This window comes from Prionailurus viverrinus, chromosome X (genome assembly GCF_022837055.1).
Source record: "Prionailurus viverrinus isolate Anna chromosome X, UM_Priviv_1.0, whole genome shotgun sequence".
In the NCBI taxonomy this organism is placed as follows: Eukaryota; Metazoa; Chordata; class Mammalia; order Carnivora; family Felidae; genus Prionailurus; species Prionailurus viverrinus.
Genome location: NC_062579.1, coordinates 91067932 through 91085381, shown reverse-complemented (window position 1 = coordinate 91085381; position 17450 = coordinate 91067932). Strand labels below are relative to the sequence as shown.

At 44.5% G+C, this 17450-nt stretch overlaps 1 protein-coding gene across 1 annotated transcript; it reads left to right on the top strand.

Moving 5' to 3' along the window:
• Nucleotides 1-1097: 1097 nt before the first annotated feature.
• On the top strand, nt 1098-17101 carry NKRF (NFKB repressing factor). The gene is made up of 3 exons (XM_047843721.1): nt 1098-1814; nt 12933-13063; nt 14133-17101. The coding sequence occupies exons 1-3, from the start codon at nt 1549-1551 to the stop codon at nt 16088-16090; spliced, it is 2355 nt and encodes a 784-aa protein (XP_047699677.1). The 5' UTR covers nt 1098-1548; the 3' UTR covers nt 16091-17101.
• Nucleotides 17102-17450: the final 349 nt, after the last annotated feature.

The following is a 17450-nucleotide window of genomic DNA, read 5'->3' as shown; positions in this document are numbered from 1 at the left end:
CGAAGCAGGCTTCAGGCTCTGAACTGTCAGCACAGAGCCCCACGCGGGGCTCGAACTCACAAACCACAAGATCATGACTTGAGTCCAAGTCAGATGCTTACCCCACTGAGCCAACCAGACGCCCCTAGATAAACATATTTTTTAAGTATGTCATTTAAAGACTTAAAGAGGGCAATGGATCAAAGTCACCTCACCCAACGGTCCTGCCAGCGGGACGTTGAGTTTTACGCAGGACTATTTCCCCCCTACCAAGACTGTAATCAGTTCTAGGATAACAGAGAACACCCCTGTCCCTTTTTCCTTTGTATTTCCATTATACTGAGCACACAGTAGGTGCTGTGTAAATTCCCGCTGAGAGACGCTTCTTGATTACTTGAATAGCGCGGGTTGGCGGCAGACACTGAGGGAAGAAGCTCCACAGGTAGAGTGACACATTTCACTCCAGAGTGATTTAGCCATTTGCTACTGTGCAGCTTTTCCCCCCCTCTTCTTTCGGCCCCTTTTGGAATGCACTATGTTGCGCGTTTTAAATTGGTACATGGTATACGGAGTTGCTTGCAACTGCGGTCAGCCCCGTGTCAACATGGTGTCTCCATTTGTCCGCAATTGGAATGGCGTACGGACGATACAAGTGGCTGGCTTGAGACGCGGCGCTGTGGATGATTTTCTTTGCAAGCGTGACCTTTCCCCTACGTTTTCACAATAAAATACAAAGCTAATGACGCACGGGGCAGAGGTTTTCAAGCTAGCCTCTGAAGAAAAGGCGCCTGGGCGAGCTGACTTTTTTTTTTTTTTTTTTTAAAGTGTGAAATCCAAACCGAAGTCCCTCCCCAAAGGGCACGGTCCCACTGTCGCACCCGCTCGGAAACCCAGGCCAAAGCGTCGGCCGAGCCGTCGTGCCAGCAATCGTCAGCGGGCGCCTTCCAGGGATTTCACGGACTCAAGTTCCCGAACGTCGGAGAACCTTCCAAAATTCCCTTCCCGAAGTCCCCGCCCCCCGCTCGTCTCCGTAGTGCGTCAAAGGCCCGTAGTCGTCATAGGAGGAAAAAAAATGTACGTCGCGCGAGATTCGGCGACGGGATTTCGAAGTTAGGGAACAGCCGCGGCGCACGCGTACTGGCCTCACAACCTCGGGGCGGCACGCGGGTAGGTAGGCTAGAACCTAGAGGAGGGGAGGCAGAGCGTGCTGGTGTCTCCCCCGGTCGCCGCGCAGTGTGTGGGTCTGCGGGTCGCTGGAGGTGCGGAGCACCGGGCCTGGCCTGGTCTCCCCGGTGCGCGTGTGACTGCGGCGGGCGCCGTCCTGCGCCTCCGAGAGTTGGAGGAGTGCCGCGGGCGTGCGCCCCGGCGTCGGAACGTGAGCGCGTGCTCGCCGTTTCCTTTTTAACGGTCGCCCCCCACGCACACACTCCAGTCCCCTGAGAGTTGGTCTTCGCGCCTCGGCGCACCCCCTCCTCACCCGGCCCCTCCCACCGACCCCCACCCCGTTCCCGCTCGCTCCTGGTGGGTAGCCGGCTTCATCCCCGGGGTCCCTGCTTGGGGGCGGAGAAGATGGCTGGCGGACGTCTGCTGTTGGGGGGCGACTTCCTGTCGCCGCCGCCGCTGCCCCCCCTCCCGCCGCCGCCGCTGCCGCCCCTCCCGCCGCCCCCGCCCGAGCCAGTGCTGGAGCAGTGGCGCTATAGCCACGAAAGTGACTGGCAGTGGGCTCTGCGGCGCAGCTTCATCTGTCGGCACCTGCACAGCTATCCCGGGGCTGCCCTGGACCAGCTCCTCGCGCTCTCCGCCGCCTGGACCAACCACGTTTTCTTGGGCTGCAGGTGAGGAAGGTGTGAGGGTCGGGTTACGGACCGGGGCAGGGGGCTCGGTGATGGGGATCGGGATAGAGACGGGGGCAGGATACGGATGAGGACTTAGAGGCTGGATGGAGATTGGGAGGTGCTGGAGGACTCCAGAGGGTTCGGTATTGGTCTGGGGGGTTGGCCGCGCGAGGTGGTAGAGGGTGCGGGAATCGCGGGAGCAGCTCCTCCAGGACCAGGGATGGAAATAAAGCAGCACCTGGAAGATGACTGATGAGAGGTGGTCATTGTGGTGGTGGTTTGGGAGGGCGTGGGAAATGACGAATAGCAGAATCTCGGACCTGCGTAGGACCTTCCAAGGATGCGGTAGCCGCAGAGATATTCGACAGTCGGGGCTTCGAGGGTCTGCTGGGCGAGGGGGAGGGAAGGGATCCCTGCTAGTCTCCTCCTGACCACTCCCTCTTTCCAGCCCCATTAAATAAAACAACACCAGCCCCCCGGCGGGGTTTTACTGTGTTCTGCTGGGGAGGCGGTTTGTATGAGGTCTCTTAGCTGCAGGGTCCGCCTTGCTTGTAGATTTGCGCATAATGTGCCTGGACGCAAACAAAGAGATGGATATATCTATTCTAAAAATGGATTGCTCTCCTTTCACCTTGCATGTGATCAGAAGGATTAACATTTGGCCTGTGGGTGAGGTTTTAGGGGTGTGGGTGGGTGTGTGTGCGTGTGTGTCTGTGTCCGTGTCCCTTTCCTAGAACCTGGTGCATGTTCTGAACAGGCCTCTTTGAAAGCTCTTTGCATTCAATGGAGACTGCAGTATGGTTCCAACGCATTAAAACAAAACAAAACAAAACAAGACTACTTGGACCTGTGTCCTTCGGAACCCCCCAAACTAATCATTCCTTTGGTAGACTTGAGAGGCTTTTTTTTTTTTTTTTTTTTTGACACTTAGGGCTTACGGTGAATTTTTTATTAGGATGAGAAATTCTGGAAAATGATCAGATCAAATTCAGCCAATTCAGTTCTAGGAATGACCATAACAGATACAGAAAAATAGGATTGTCCACATCTACCCTTAATTGTTGAACGTAGTATCCAGTATATACTTTGTTTTGCTCACTATTTTTTTCGATCACTATTTTTTTTCCTATCTTCTCTAGGTTAGTATAATTTCTGCCTCCAGAGACAATGATTTCACTGGAGGAACTGGTTACAACTGGGGAAGCCTCAGTTATTAATTTAGATAAATCTAATTGACCTTCACTTAACAATATTATTGTTTGCAGTTGAAAATGTACTTTTATCCTGTAATTATAGATCTCCTTGATATCATAGAAAGTCCCAGGAAATCTGAATCCTGAAGAAAAAATGTACATGGGGGAGAACAGCTATCCTTTGTGTTAATAATAAATCTTACCTTCTCTCTAGAATGTGAGCTCCTTTGGGGAAGAGGTCTTTACTTTCTTGTTCACACCTTTATCCTCAGTGCCCAGAAGAGTGTCTTCTGCGTAATAGCCACTCAGTATATGTGTGGAGTGAACAGATGAATATAGCTTTATACTGTACAAAATGTATTCATTATTTATGTCTCTCATTTACTACAACAGCCTTGGGAATTAGGTGGTGTCTCATTTTTACAGCTAAATCAATGGAGGCCAAGAAGTTAAGAGACTTTTCCAAGGTCCCGCAGTTGGGGCCAGTACCCAGGTCTTCTGATGCTCTTTCCACTGAGACACAGCTGCCATATTTGGGAAGGATGGACCAGGAGTGAGAGCAAGTAACTGACACAAGTCACATCATTATTATATCTCAGGATTTCGTTCCAAGAACAACAGCCCTTTATGTAACTAGGGCATTAAACAACACAAAACAGGCCAATGGTAGTTGGTGTTAAAAGCTCAAGCATTCAGGACATTTTGTGTGTGTGACACCATTCTTCATCATGTCACAATTTAGTTAAGTCAGTTCCATCCATACAAGAATTGCCATAACATTATCAAATAGCTTAACTGAAGAATAATGTTTGCGTTATATCTGATCACATAGATACAGGAGAAAGGGCAAAGGCAAGAAAGAATCTTGGAAGCTAGGGACCAAGTGCCGTTTTCCACTTGAGTCAGGCTTTATGTTAGCTGTCATCTTCAGGTGGGTAAAATCTATATTCCAGTACTTGTTAAGGTTGATGTTGGCAGAGCTCATTTTCTGGTCTCTTCCATGAGAGAAGACTGTTTTGTCGAAGGAACTGCAGAATACATGGTGAAACAGCCCGTTCTAAATTTAAATTGTTAATTTGTTGTTGTTCAAAGTTCATCCTTTGACTTTTAGAACAGGTTGCAAATAATAGCACTTTTATTCCCCCACTGGAGGACTTTCTGTGTTCTGTTTTAGTTGGGGCTGAAATAACTCCTCCTAGGTCAAGGATAGCTTTGAAAACTTCTTGATCATAAGACCCAGCCAGGAGGAGCTCCCACATGATCAGGGAGGCAAACCATGTTTCATTCCTTTTGGTGATAGTAGTGATTTTCCCCACAACAAGCTTGAGTATCTTGTAACAGTGGTTCTCAAACTTAAGCCTCAGAATCACCTGTCAGGCTTGTTAAAACACAGATTGCTGGGCCCCACCCCCAGAGTTTCTGATTCAGGAGGTATGGGGCAGGACCCCCAAATTAGCATTTCTAACAACAGCTTTATGGTACCAGTCCACACTATGAGAACCACTGCTTTATAGGATAAGCAATGTTTTCCAGTCAGCTTTTTCATCATTTTCCGGGCAGCCAGGAAGCTCAAATAGCTGAAATTATTTCTCTTCACTCTTATTTGTCTGTTTCATAAAAGTAAACAACCTCTCAAGATTTGTTTCTGCAAGCAATTTCTAAGATATGTCCTGTGGCTAAAGAAAAGTTAGCACAGTCTTCTAATCAGCTGCACGTACAGCACTTATATAATTGTTTGTATGAATGCCTAGGGAACCGTGCAGTGTTTTACTTAAAAACTGTAGATAATGCAACAACCATATTTAATAAAGCAGAATGTTTGGTTAAGTGGAGCATTCTCTTTTCCAATCGTTCTTCATCGATAGGATCAGAAGAAGAATCCTGGCCTATTGATCTTTGATGAGATGTTAATAGGAAAAAATATATCTTAAGATGAAACCAGGTGTGCCACCTTGATTATTTGTCTCTTCCTTGTTGATAAGAGACTGGTTTCTGGAAGGTAGGTGGCCAGTTGCGTTCACGTTGTGAAAATAACTTTGCACGTCGGTAGCATGCATCAGCCACCAGCTAAAGAAGTGGGAGTGGGAGCTTTCAAAAGATTGATCAATAATCTGGTTGTGTGTTATTCACTTACGATGTTAGGAGTCTTATTAATAGTTTTGAATAAATAATTTTATACTTGGGAATTCTGGTCTTTGCTTAGTTTTGAAACCTCAGCTTTTTTTTTTTGAACCTAGTAGAGCAATTTAATATTTTTTTTTTCAATTTTGGGAGCATTGAGGCACCTGGATGGCCCAGTCAGTTAAGTGCCAGACTCTTGATTTCGGCTCAGGTCATGATCTCATGGTTCGTGAGTTCAAGTCCTGTGTTGGGTGCTGTGCTGACAGTGTGGAGCCTGCTTGGGATTCTCTGTCTCCCTCCCTCTCTGCCCCTCCCCCACTCTCAAAAATAAACCTTAAAATATAAATAAATAAAATTTTGGAAGCATTGCTGAATGTTTGTTAAATTTCAAGTGCCACTGTAGATCTTAAGTATGCACATATCTTTTTTTCACAAATGTAAAATTCATGGGGCGCCTGCCTAGGTGGCTCAGTTGGGTAAGTGTCCAACTGTTGATTTTGGCTCAGGTCATGATCTCATGGTTTGTGAGTTCAAGCCCCATATCAGGCTTTGTGCTGACAGCATGGAGCCTGCTTGGGATTCTCTGTCTCCCTCTCTCTCTGCCCCGCCCCTGCTTGCTTGTATGCTCGCTCTCTCTCTCAAAATAAATAAATAAAAAGAACGTAAGATTCATAAGGTGAAATGTTTTTGTCTGTTATAAATCCTCTTTATGTATGCCAGGCATGAGGGGACTTGAATAATGTCCTGATTTCCAAAAGCTCGTACATAATAAGCTGTCTTTGAAGACTCTAAAAACCTGCTGAGGTTGTTTGGTTTTGTTTTTTAAGCATTTATGATCAAGTGGGTAAATTAATAGACATAAATATATAATACGCATGCATCTTAAAATCACTTGATTAGATTTGCCTTAATGACCTTTATTTACATCACGGTCTCTCCGTAAGAGAATATTGTATAGCCATTAAACTCATGTGGTAAGGGGCGCCTGGGTGGCTCAGTCGGTTAAGCGGCCGACTTCAGCTCAGGTCATGATCTCGCGGTCCATGGGTTCGAGCCCCGCGTCGGGCTCTGTGCTGATGGCTCGGAGCCTGGAGCCTGTTTCAGATTCTGTGTCTCCCTCTCTCTCTGACCCTCCCCCATTCATGCTCTGTCTCTCTCTGTCTCAAAAATAAATAAATGTTAAAAAAAAATTAAAAAAAAACGTGGTAATGACGTAGAAAAAAACTTATTGTAAGAACGACGCCGTCACCCTACCAGATTGCATATAGATGATCTGATAGGAATTTTTTGGGCGGTGGTATGGAAAGCATAAAAAAGGAATAAAAAGTAAACTCCAAAATGTTAATGAAGTTATCAGTGGTTGAATTTGCAGGTGCTTTGCTTGGTAGGTTCTCTAAAATTTCTGGAGTAAAGGTGTTACTTAAATCTACAGAGGTGCCTGGGTGGCTCAGTTGGTTAAACATCCAACTTCAGCTCAGGTCATAATCTCACAGTTGGTGAGTTTGAGCGCCTGCATTGGGCTTTCTGCTATCAGCGCAGAGCCTGCTTCAGATCCTCTGTCCACCCCCCACCCCTCTTCTGCTTTCTCTCTCTCTCTCTCTTAAAAATAAGTAAAGTATAAATATATATATATATATATATATATATATATATATATATATATATATAAACCTACAGAAAAAATATAATGGAAAACAGTAATGAAAGCTTTACTGGCTTGGCTTATTTACAATTTGTGGAACCAGGGGCACCTGAATGGCTTCGTCGGTTGAGCGTCCGACTTCGGCTCAGGTCATGATCTCTCGGTCCGTGAGTTTGAGCCCCATGTCAGGCTCTGTGCTGACAGCTCAGAGCCTGGAGCCTGCTCCGGATTCTGTGTCTCCGTCTTGTTCTGCCCCTCCCCCACTCACACACTGTCTCTCCCCTTCGAAAATTAAATAAACATTAAAAAAAATTTTCAGTTTGTGGAACCAGGGGTGCCTAGGTGGTTCAGTTGATTGAGAGTCCAACTCTTGATATCGGCTTAGGTCATGATCCCGGGGTCATGGGATCAAGCCTTGCATCCGTCTCCATGCTGAGCATGGAGCCTGCTTAAGATACTCACTCTCTCTGGGGCACCTGGGTGGCTCAATCAGTTAAGCATCTGACTTCAGCTCAGATCATGATCTCATGATTCATGGGTTCGAACCGTGTGTCAGGCTCTGCTGACAGCTTGCAGCCTGGAGCCTGCTTTTGGATTCTGTGTCTCCCTCTCCCTCTCTCAAAAAAAAAAAAAACAAAAAAAACAAAGATATCTTCTTTCTCCTTTCCTGTCTCCCTCTGTGCCTGGGTGGCTCAGTCGGTTAAGCATCCAACTTCAGCTCAGGTCATGATCTCATGGTTCCTGAATTTGAGCCCCATATTGGGCTCTCTGCCCCTCCCCTGCTTGCACGCATGCTCTCTCTTTCTCTCAAAAATAAATAAACGTCAAAAAAAATTTTTTTAAAGATTCTTGGGGTGCCTGGGTGGCTCAGTTCGGCATCTGATTTCGGTTCAGGTCATGATCTCACGGTTTGTGAGTTTGAGCCCCACATCAGGCTCTGCGCTGACAGCCTGCTTGGGATTCTCTCTCCTTCTCTGTCTCTCCCCCACTCATGCTTGCTAGGTCTCTCCCTCAAAAATAAATTAACATTAAAAAAAAAGGTTCACCCCTGCTCACGCACTCATGCTCGCTCTCTCTCTCTCTGTCTCTCTCTCTCTCTCAAATAAAAATAATAGGGGCTCCTGGGTGGCTCAGTTGGTTAAGCATCAGACTTTTGATTTCAGCTTAGGTCTTGATCTCACAGTTTGTGGGATTGAGCCCTCCGTCAGGCTGTGCACTGACAGGGCAGAGCCTGCTTGGAATTCTCTCTCTCCCTTTCCCTCTACCCCTCCCCTACTCGTTCTTGTTCTCTCTCTCAAATAAGATAAACTTAAAAAAAATAAGAAGAAGTATTTTATGGGAATGCAATCCTAAGGGTCTTGTTAAAGACTCTAGGTTAATATTTGCATTGTTCTCTGAAATGTTGAGAGTTAGGGACTATACAGTCTTTCCCATTATTATTTGAGCTGGTTGGGTTTCCTCAGTGTTATGACTAATACTAAGCTGTCTGTGTTCACAACCTGTGCAGAGGTTTATTTTTATAGCCCATGGGTGATGTTGAATTTTGTGGCAGATGTAATGAACAGGGAACAGCAAGTAGGTATAATTATTACTACTGTTGGAAGAAACCCGAGACAAAAGTGAACGGAATGAGCACCGGATGCATGCCATCTACAGCTGTACAGCATATTTGGAATCAGGCCGGAATTGAAGGTCTGGAGGGTATGCCTGGAACTCAAGGTGAGTGGCTTGAGTATAGTACCAATTCAGGTAGCAAAAGTGGCATTACAGGTTTAAGATTTATAGACTTTCATTTTCACAGTCATTTGTGTTCATCCCATACCTTGGAAATCGAACTCCCAAATATGGATGGAAGTGATATATAGAAAGTACAGCGTTTGAGGCTCTACTTTCTGCTGTTTAGGTAAGAATAAGTGAACACAAGGTTGCTCTTGGCATTTCCATACCGGTAGCAGCAGCAGTAGCGATTACCGGTGGAGAGTGCAGGTTACGACTGAGCCAGCTTGTGGTAATCTGTGAAGGCCGCCGCGTCTCGATGCTCCGCTTTTCGAGGAAAGCCGTCCGATGGGTGTGGAACCGGTTGTGCCAAAAGTGGGAAGCGTTACCCTCCTTCAAGTTCAGAACCTGTTCATGTAAAGGGGTGATAGTTGCTCGCATTCAGAACTTTCTTCCCAAATGGCACCCAGAGTCTCTCTTTTGGTCATTGGCCAGGAAAGGCTCTCAAGGTAGGAAGGGTGAGTAGGTCCCCATGATAACAAAAACTTCACTTGAGCCCGTATGTTTGTTTCTCTGCAGTTATATGATAGTCTGTCAAGCAGCCAATCTGCTTTATAAGGAGCCCTTTTAAAAATCGTTTTGGGGTGCCTGGGTGGCTCAGTCGGTTAAGCGTCCGTCTTCAGCTCGGGTCATGATCTCATGGTTCCTGAGTTCAAGCCCCGCATCGGGCTCTGTGCTGACAGCTCAGAGCCTGGAGCCTGCTTCGGATTCTGTGTCTCCCTCTCTCTCTCTGCCCCTCCCTGACTCCTCGTGCGCGCTCTCTCTCTCTCTCTCTCTCTCTCAAAAATACACATTAAAAAAATTAAAGTACACACAAAAGTAAAAGACCTTAATGGACCTCCACGTGCCCCATCACCTGACTTCGGAAATATCAACAGTCTGTCATGCTGTCCTCGTTTCATCTATTATGCCCCCTGTTCCTTGTGGGAGATAGTCTGGAGTATATTAAAATCTTGGGGTGCCTGGATGGCTCAGTCGAGCATCAGACTCTCAATTCTCTCTCTCCCTCTCTGCCCCCACCTTGCACTCTCTCTTCTCTCTCTGTCTCTCTCTAAATAAATAAACTTTCCAAATACTTCAGTATGTATCTGTACCAGATAATTTTTTTAATTTATGTTTTTTAAGTTTATATGTTTGAGTGAGTGATGGAGAGAGAGCAGGGAAGGGGCAGAGAGAGAGGGGGAGAGAGAATCCCAAGCAGGCTCCACACTGTCAGCACAGAGCCCGATGCAGGGCTTGAACACATGAACTGTGAGATCATGATCTGAACCGAAATTGAGTGAGATACTTAACCAACTGAGCCGCCCAGGCACCCCAAGAATTTTTAAAAACAGAGTTATAACGCCATTATTTACACTCAACAAAATGAGCAATAATTTCTTAGAATCATCCAATGTCCATGTTCAGTCTTCTCCATTTGTCTCAAAATGTATTTCTTTTAGGATTTTATTTTTTAAGTAATCTCTACACCCGACGTGAGGCTCGAACTCACAACCCGGTGATCAAGAGTTGCATGCTGTACCGACTGAGCCAGCCAGGTGTCCCTCAAAATGTGTTTTACAGTTGGTTGGTTTGATTCATGGTCCAGACCAGGTCCATACGTTGTATTTGGTTGATCTGTCTGCTTTAACCTGGAAACCCATTCCCCTGTCCTTTTTATTTTCACGCTATTTGATGAAGAAATTGGACTGTCACATAGTGTTTCCTTCGTTCTGGATTTGGCTGTCTATGTTCTTGTGGTGATGTTTAACATATTCCTGGGAATTAGGGGCTTGATTAGGTTTGAGTTCGATTATTTAGAGGGCCAGAATACTTTATAGATAGTGCTTTGAAATTCCTGTCATCACGTAAGGGGACACATGTCTGCTTGTCTCATTTTTCGTGATACTAAGATTATAAAGTTCCCATCCACTTTTTTGAATTGAAATTTTCATTGAGATCATTGTAGCTTCACACGCGGTTGTAAGAAATAATACAGAGATGCCCTGCATTCTTTAATCAGTTCCCCCAATGATAACATTTTGCAAAATTATTGTGTAATATCATAATCAGGATAATGCCTTTGTTCACAAGCCACTGATTTTATTCAGATCCCCCCAGTTTTACTACTACTCGTGTGTGTACTCAACTTACTTAGTTGAGTACAGTTTATTACATGTGTAGGTTTGTGTAGCCACTACCATAGTCAAGATACTGAACAGTTCGGGTACCACAAGGATCCCTCTCGTGACCCTTTTATAAGCACATCCCTTTCCTTGCCCCTCGTATGCAATATTGTGTGTATCTGTTTATTCCTTTTTATTGCTGAGTAGCGTTCTGAGGTGTGTATGTACCAGAGCTTAACCACCCACCTGAAGGACTTTTGGGCTGACTGCACGTTTTGCCTGTTACAAATAAAGCTGCTGTAAACGTTCACGTACACGTGTTTGTGTGAACATAAGATTTGATTTCTCTGAGATAAACGGCCCGAAAAAAGTGCAGTTGCTAGGTCCTGTGGTAATTGTGTGTTTAATTTTGTAAGAAACTTCCAAGTTGTCTTCTAGAATGGCCCTTCCAGTTTACACTCCTACCGGCAGCATATGAATGATCCGCATTCTGTGTCCTTGTCAGCGTTTGATGTCGCTGTTTTTTACTTAGCCATTCTGAGGGTGTGTTGTGATACCCCGTTGTGGTTTTAAATTACATGTTCTCTGACGATTAATGGTGTTGACCATCTTTTTGTGTGCTTATTTGCAGTGCACCTGTCCTCTTGGTTAAATGTTGTTCACGTCTTTTTGTTCATTTGTAAATACGTATTTTTTACGGTTGCATTTTGAGAGATGTTTGTACTAGATACTCGTTTTTTGTCAAGTGTGTGGTTTGCAAATATCTCTCCCAGTCTGTAGCTTGTCTTTTCATCCTCTTCGCAGGGGCTTTAATTTTGATGAAGTCCTTCTTACCAATTTTGCCTTTTATGGGTCATACCTTTGGTGTCCAGTATGAGAACTATTTGCCTAGCCCTAGATGCTGAAGATTTCTCCTGTATTTTTCAATCAGTTTTGTAGTTTTACATTTTACACTTAAGTACATGATACATTTCAGATGAATTTTTGGATGAGAAGTAAGGTTTAGGTTAAGGGTTTGTTTTAAACATTTACTCATTTTTGGGGCGGGCGCAAGGGGGGAGGGGCGGAGAGAGGGCAACAGAGGATCTGAAGCGGACTCTGTGCTGACAGGCTGACGGCCCGATGTGAGGCTCGAACTCACGAACACGTGAGGTCATGACCTAAGCCAGAGTCGGATGCTTAACCGACTGAGCCAGCCGGGAGCCTGTAGGTTGAGGTTCTGTTTGTCGCCTAGAGATGCCCACTTACTCCAGCACCATTGGTTGAAAATGCTGTCCTTCCGCTGTTGAGTTGCTTTTGCAGCTTTGTCAACAATTCGTTGAGCATGTTTCTGGGAGTTGTTTCTGGATTCTTCCCCATCAGCTTTTTACCTAATAGATTTAGCGGCCGTTGCTGAGTATTTCTTAGTTGCTCAGAGGTACGATTTATACAGGAAAATTCCAGATAAATGCTTGCTTTCTTCCTTTAATACTACCTGTTTTGGAATAATGACTTGATTCCCTTACTGATGCTCAAGTTGTCTCACTTTGCCGGTAGTAGTGTATTCAGATTGGCTTCTGAGTCCATTTGACACAACCCATGAGGTCTTTCATAGCTTTCTTGTTTCCAAGCACAGTAATCTCTCCCACGTTCATCTTGTACATTTCCTGCTCCAGACTTGGAATCAGCCGTTCCCCTAAGGACCCCGGTTCCTTTTTGTGGGAAATGGCAGAGACCACAGTCTGGATGTTAACAACCCAGCCACTCTTAGTACTTCTATAAATATATAAAGTGGTTATTTACATATAGTATACATATATGGTAGAAAAAAATGAATCATGAGTCTATATGAGTACTTGCAAATCAAAGATAAGATCTTCCCCTAAATATTTTAAAGTTTATTTATTTATTTAGAGAGTGAGAGAGAGTGCAAGTGGGTGGAGGGGAACAGAGAGAGGAGAGAGAGAGAATCCCAAGTAGGCTCTGCGCTGGTAGTGTGGGCCTGAATTTGACGGAGTGAGATCGTGACCTGAGCCGAAATCAAGAGTCAGACGTTTAACCCACTGAGCCACCCAGGCGCCCCCACTTAAACTTCTTGATTTTATGTTTTGTGTCTTGTAATGAAATAACATAATTACTCATTTGATAGGTAAATGTTTTAGAGTAGATTCTTCAGTTTTATAGCCAAGATGCTCTGTTGATAAGGTCCTCTGGGAGCAATTACAAGATTGGCTCATTTAGAAGCTTTTTTCAAAACGACATTCTTGTCTGTTTTAACTATAGATTATATTAATTTAAATAGGTACAGCCCACGCCTGATGGAAAAAATTCTGCAAATGGCTGAAGGTATTGATATTGGGGAGATGCCTTCATATGATCTGATGCTGTCCAAACCTTCCAAAGGTCAAAAACGTCACCTCTCAACATGTGATGGTGAGTATGCTTGTTTCTGGAAGGTGGGATTTGAAGAAACGACATGGCTTTTTCAGAATGATATGAGCATGCTATGTGATTTTAAATAGCATGGGTAACATCGGACTTACGTAAAAGAGTTTTAACTTTTAGTTATGTACAGTATTTTGTTGTTGTTGTTTTTCCCGAGGATGCTAAATAGAACTGAACACTAAGAATACTGAGGTCACACTATAATGCTATCCTTGAAGTCCATGCCATGGAACTTCCCTCCAAATAGAACAGCCTTATTACTCTGATCGTTAGAACATCTAAGTAACTAAATCCTCCTGGATGGGTCCAAGATGGACCAGCTTTCTACTGAACGGTGTTACAGGGAGGAAGCTCTAGTGTCTGCTGTAGCCTCGACAGAGAGTTCTTCCGTAGCTTTAAATTTGATATCCCCCATAAATCATTAGTTCCCAGCTGCTGTTTGTTCTAGAAATGAAACATAGCAAACCGCCCTTTTGTGCTGAATAGGTCGGAACTAAGATTTTGACTTGAAAACCTTTGGGGTCTTTTGATGATTATTATTCTTTGAGTTTTAGTCACAGCTCTGTAGAGAACGATCACAGAGTCACTCACCCCTGGTACCAAAGAGAGAGGCTGTGTAAACGCCACTGGCCGTCTTCTCTTTTGCATCAGAGCCATCTGTTCCATTTGCAGGTTTTCAGAAGGGCGCCTTTCAGCACAGGTGGTTTGAGAGTATACTGGAACTACCTCTTCCTCAGTGCACTTCACCTGTGCTTGAACTCATTGGCTACAAAAGTTTCCACCAGTCACGTGTGGTGGTGCCCTGCGTACTTGATGCAGTGGCATATTTTCTATCAAGTTTCTTCCCTTACACTTAGGACAGGGAACATCCGTCCTTATGCTGGAATCCTACGTTGATACTTGACTCCCTTTGCCTAGATGACCTGAAGTTTTTGTGATGGGAAGTATCTTGTACCGACAGTGCCACTTGCAAATAATACAGTTGGTGCTCTTTTCCTGTTTGCTTCTTTTGAAATATTCCCTCTTTAATGAATTGTAAATTTCACTCATTCTATAGGTCAAAATCCTCCTAAAAAGCAAGCCGGTTCCAAATTCCATGCGAGACCTCGTTTTGAGCCTGTACATTTTGTAGCTAGTAGTTCAAAAGATGAAAGACAGGAAGATCCTTATGGCCCTCAGACAAAAGAGGTAAATGAACAAACACATTTTGCCAGCATGCCGAGAGACATCTACCAAGATTATACTCAAGACTCTTTCAGTATACAAGATGGGAATTCTCAGTATTGTGATTCATCGGGATTTATTTTCACAAAAGACCAGCCTGTAACAGCCAACATGTATTTTGACAGTGGGAACCCTGCCCCAAGCAGCACATCACAGCAGGCAAACTCTCAGTCAGCTCCTGAGCCTTCACCGTCACAGACATTTCCTGAGTCAGTGGTAGCTGAGAAGCAGTATTTTATTGAAAAATTAACAGCGACTATCTGGAAGAACCTTTCTAATCCAGAGATGACTTCTGGATCTGATAAAATTAATTACACATATATGTTAACTCGGTGTATTCAGGCATGTAAGACAAATCCTGAGTATATATACGCTCCTTTAAAAGAAATCCCTCCTGCTGACATCCCCAAAAATAAAAAACTTCTAACAGATGGTTATGCTTGTGAAGTTAGATGCCAAAATATCTACTTAACCACAGGTTATGCCGGCAGCAAGAATGGGTCCAGGGATCGCGCTACTGAGCTAGCTGTAAAACTCTTGCAGAAACGTATTGAAGTTAGAGTTGTCCGACGGAAATTCAAGCACACGATCGGGGAGGACCTTGTGGTGTGTCAGATTGGCATGCCTTCCTATGAATTTCCTCCAGCTCTGAAACCACCAGAAGAGCTGGTGGTGCTGGCCAAAGATGCTTCTGGGCAGCCGATTTTTAATGCTTCCGCCAAACACTGGACCAATTTTGTCCTTACGGAAAATGCAAACGATGCCATTGGCATCCTTAACAATTCTGCCTCATACAACAAAATGTCAGTTGAATACAAATACGAGATGATGCCAAATCGCACGTGGCGTTGTCGAGTGTTCTTGCAAGATCACTGTTTAGCTGAAGGTTACGGAACCAAAAAAACAAGTAAGCACGCAGCTGCCGATGAGGCTTTGAAAATCCTTCAGAAAACGCAGCCCACTTACCCATCTGTCAAAAGTTCACAGTGCCAAACAGGTTCTTCACCTAGGGGATCTGGAAAGAAGAAGGATATAAAGGATCTCGTAGTTTATGAGAATTCTTCGAACCCGGTGTGCACGCTGAACGACACCGCTCAGTTTAACCGGATGACGGTCGAGTACGTGTACGAAAGGATGACGGGCCTCCGATGGAAGTGCAAGGTGATTCTGGAGAGCGAAGTAATTGCAGAAGCAGTTGGGGTGAAGAAAACCGTCAAATACGAAGCTGCTGGAGAAGCTGTAAAGACCCTCAAAAAGACCCAGCCGACCGTCATTAACAACTTGAAGAAAGGAGCTATTGAAGACGTGATTTCAAGAAATGAAATCCAGGGCCGCTCGGCAGAGGAGGCTTACAAACAACAAATCAAGGAAGATAACATAGGAAATCAGCTGCTGAGAAAGATGGGCTGGACGGGTGGCGGGTTAGGTAAATCTGGCGAGGGCATTCGGGAGCCCATCTCCGTCAAAGAGCAGCATAAGCGAGAAGGGCTGGGTCTCGATGTAGAGAGGGTGAACAAAATCGCCAAGAGAGATATTGAACAGATCATCAGAAACTATGCCCGCTCGGAGAGCCACACGGATTTGACTTTCTCTACGGAGCTGACTAACGATGAGCGGAAGCAAATACATCAGATTGCCCAGAAGTACGGTCTTAAGAGTAAGTCGCATGGGGTAGGCCACGATAGGTACCTGGTGGTAGGTAGAAAGAGACGGAAGGAAGACCTCCTAGATCAGCTCAAACAGGAAGGCCAGGTGGGGCATTACGAGCTTGTGATGCCTCAAGCAAATTGAGATGTTGCTAATTTATTTTGGAAATGCCCGACGAGGCAGATTTGTGAATTAAAGAAATGCTACATGTCCTGACTGCAGAGTATATTCATTCTTAAGATGTTTCACCTTGTTCATTTCATATAGTGCTTTATTAGGTATTGGAACCCGAAGAACTCGGCCCACTTGTATTAGCTTCATTCAGCAGAGGATACTGTGCGGTTATTGTTTGTGTCTCTGATATCGCTGTGTCCCTCAGATTTTGCTAGTTTGTACAAAGCGAGAACACACGTCCAAATGGAATTTCACCCCGAGAGAGAAATTCTCATTTGAAAGGGCATAGCACAGCAATCTGCAACAATATGTAAAGTTGATATCGACGACAATAAAACTACCGTCTTAATTCCAGACTTACTGAAAATGTCAGATCGTTTTGTATTACTATTTTCATCTTTGTGTGAAGCCAGTTAAAGAATGTTTAACAGTAAATTGTGCTGTACGTGTAAATGTCCTTACCGACTAAATGATGTAAAACTTTCTTAAAGTAATTTTAGTGTTCCTTTATTTATAACTTCTACCATGTGGTTTCCAGAATATTGAAAGTGATTTACTGTATCTTGTGATATAGGAGTTTTAACCAATTCTAGTTTTCATGCTGAGAGAGCACTACTTGAGAGAGCAGTTGAAAAGTTTCAAAAACTTTGATTCAGTCTGAAGAAAGGAAGCTGGAGCTGTTTGTTCTTGGTGCCTTGCAGAGAGACTCACAGCAACTCTCCGTTATAGCTTTTTCACACGGTTTGGACGTACCGCACGTCCGAGGCGGCCACAACCGTGGTAGAACTTGGTAAAAAGACTGCAGATACATTGGTGCTTTGATGAAAAGGTCAGTTGGCCGGTCCCTCTCTCAAAAAGCTTACCAAGCCCCAAAAGCCAACTTTGTAACATATTTAAAACTGCTATTTTCGCTTATTTCTGGAATGTAAAAAAAAAAAAAAAAATGTATAAAAAGAATTAGCATATGCTTCCTGAATAAAAAGGAGCCAAAGTTGATCAAAATGGTGGCGTGCTTATTTCCGGGCAGCAGCCTAGTGGCGACACTTTGGATCTTTGGAGGGGGGAAGTGGTGTTTGCACAAAATATTTCCACCCCAGAGCGCATGTGGATGAACATAAAAGGACTTGGCAGATACGAACAGCTAGCCAGTCACCCGTCACGTTTTCCTATGGCCCAGCCTGCCGGCTGCAACCAGATCTCAGGCTGTTTGTTTACTTTTACGTGATTTGGGTTTTGTATCTCAGAGCAGGTATTAATATTTACAGTATTACTATTTAGAGAGGACTATTCATATCGATAGTTAAACACTCCCAACGAAATGACAGGGCAG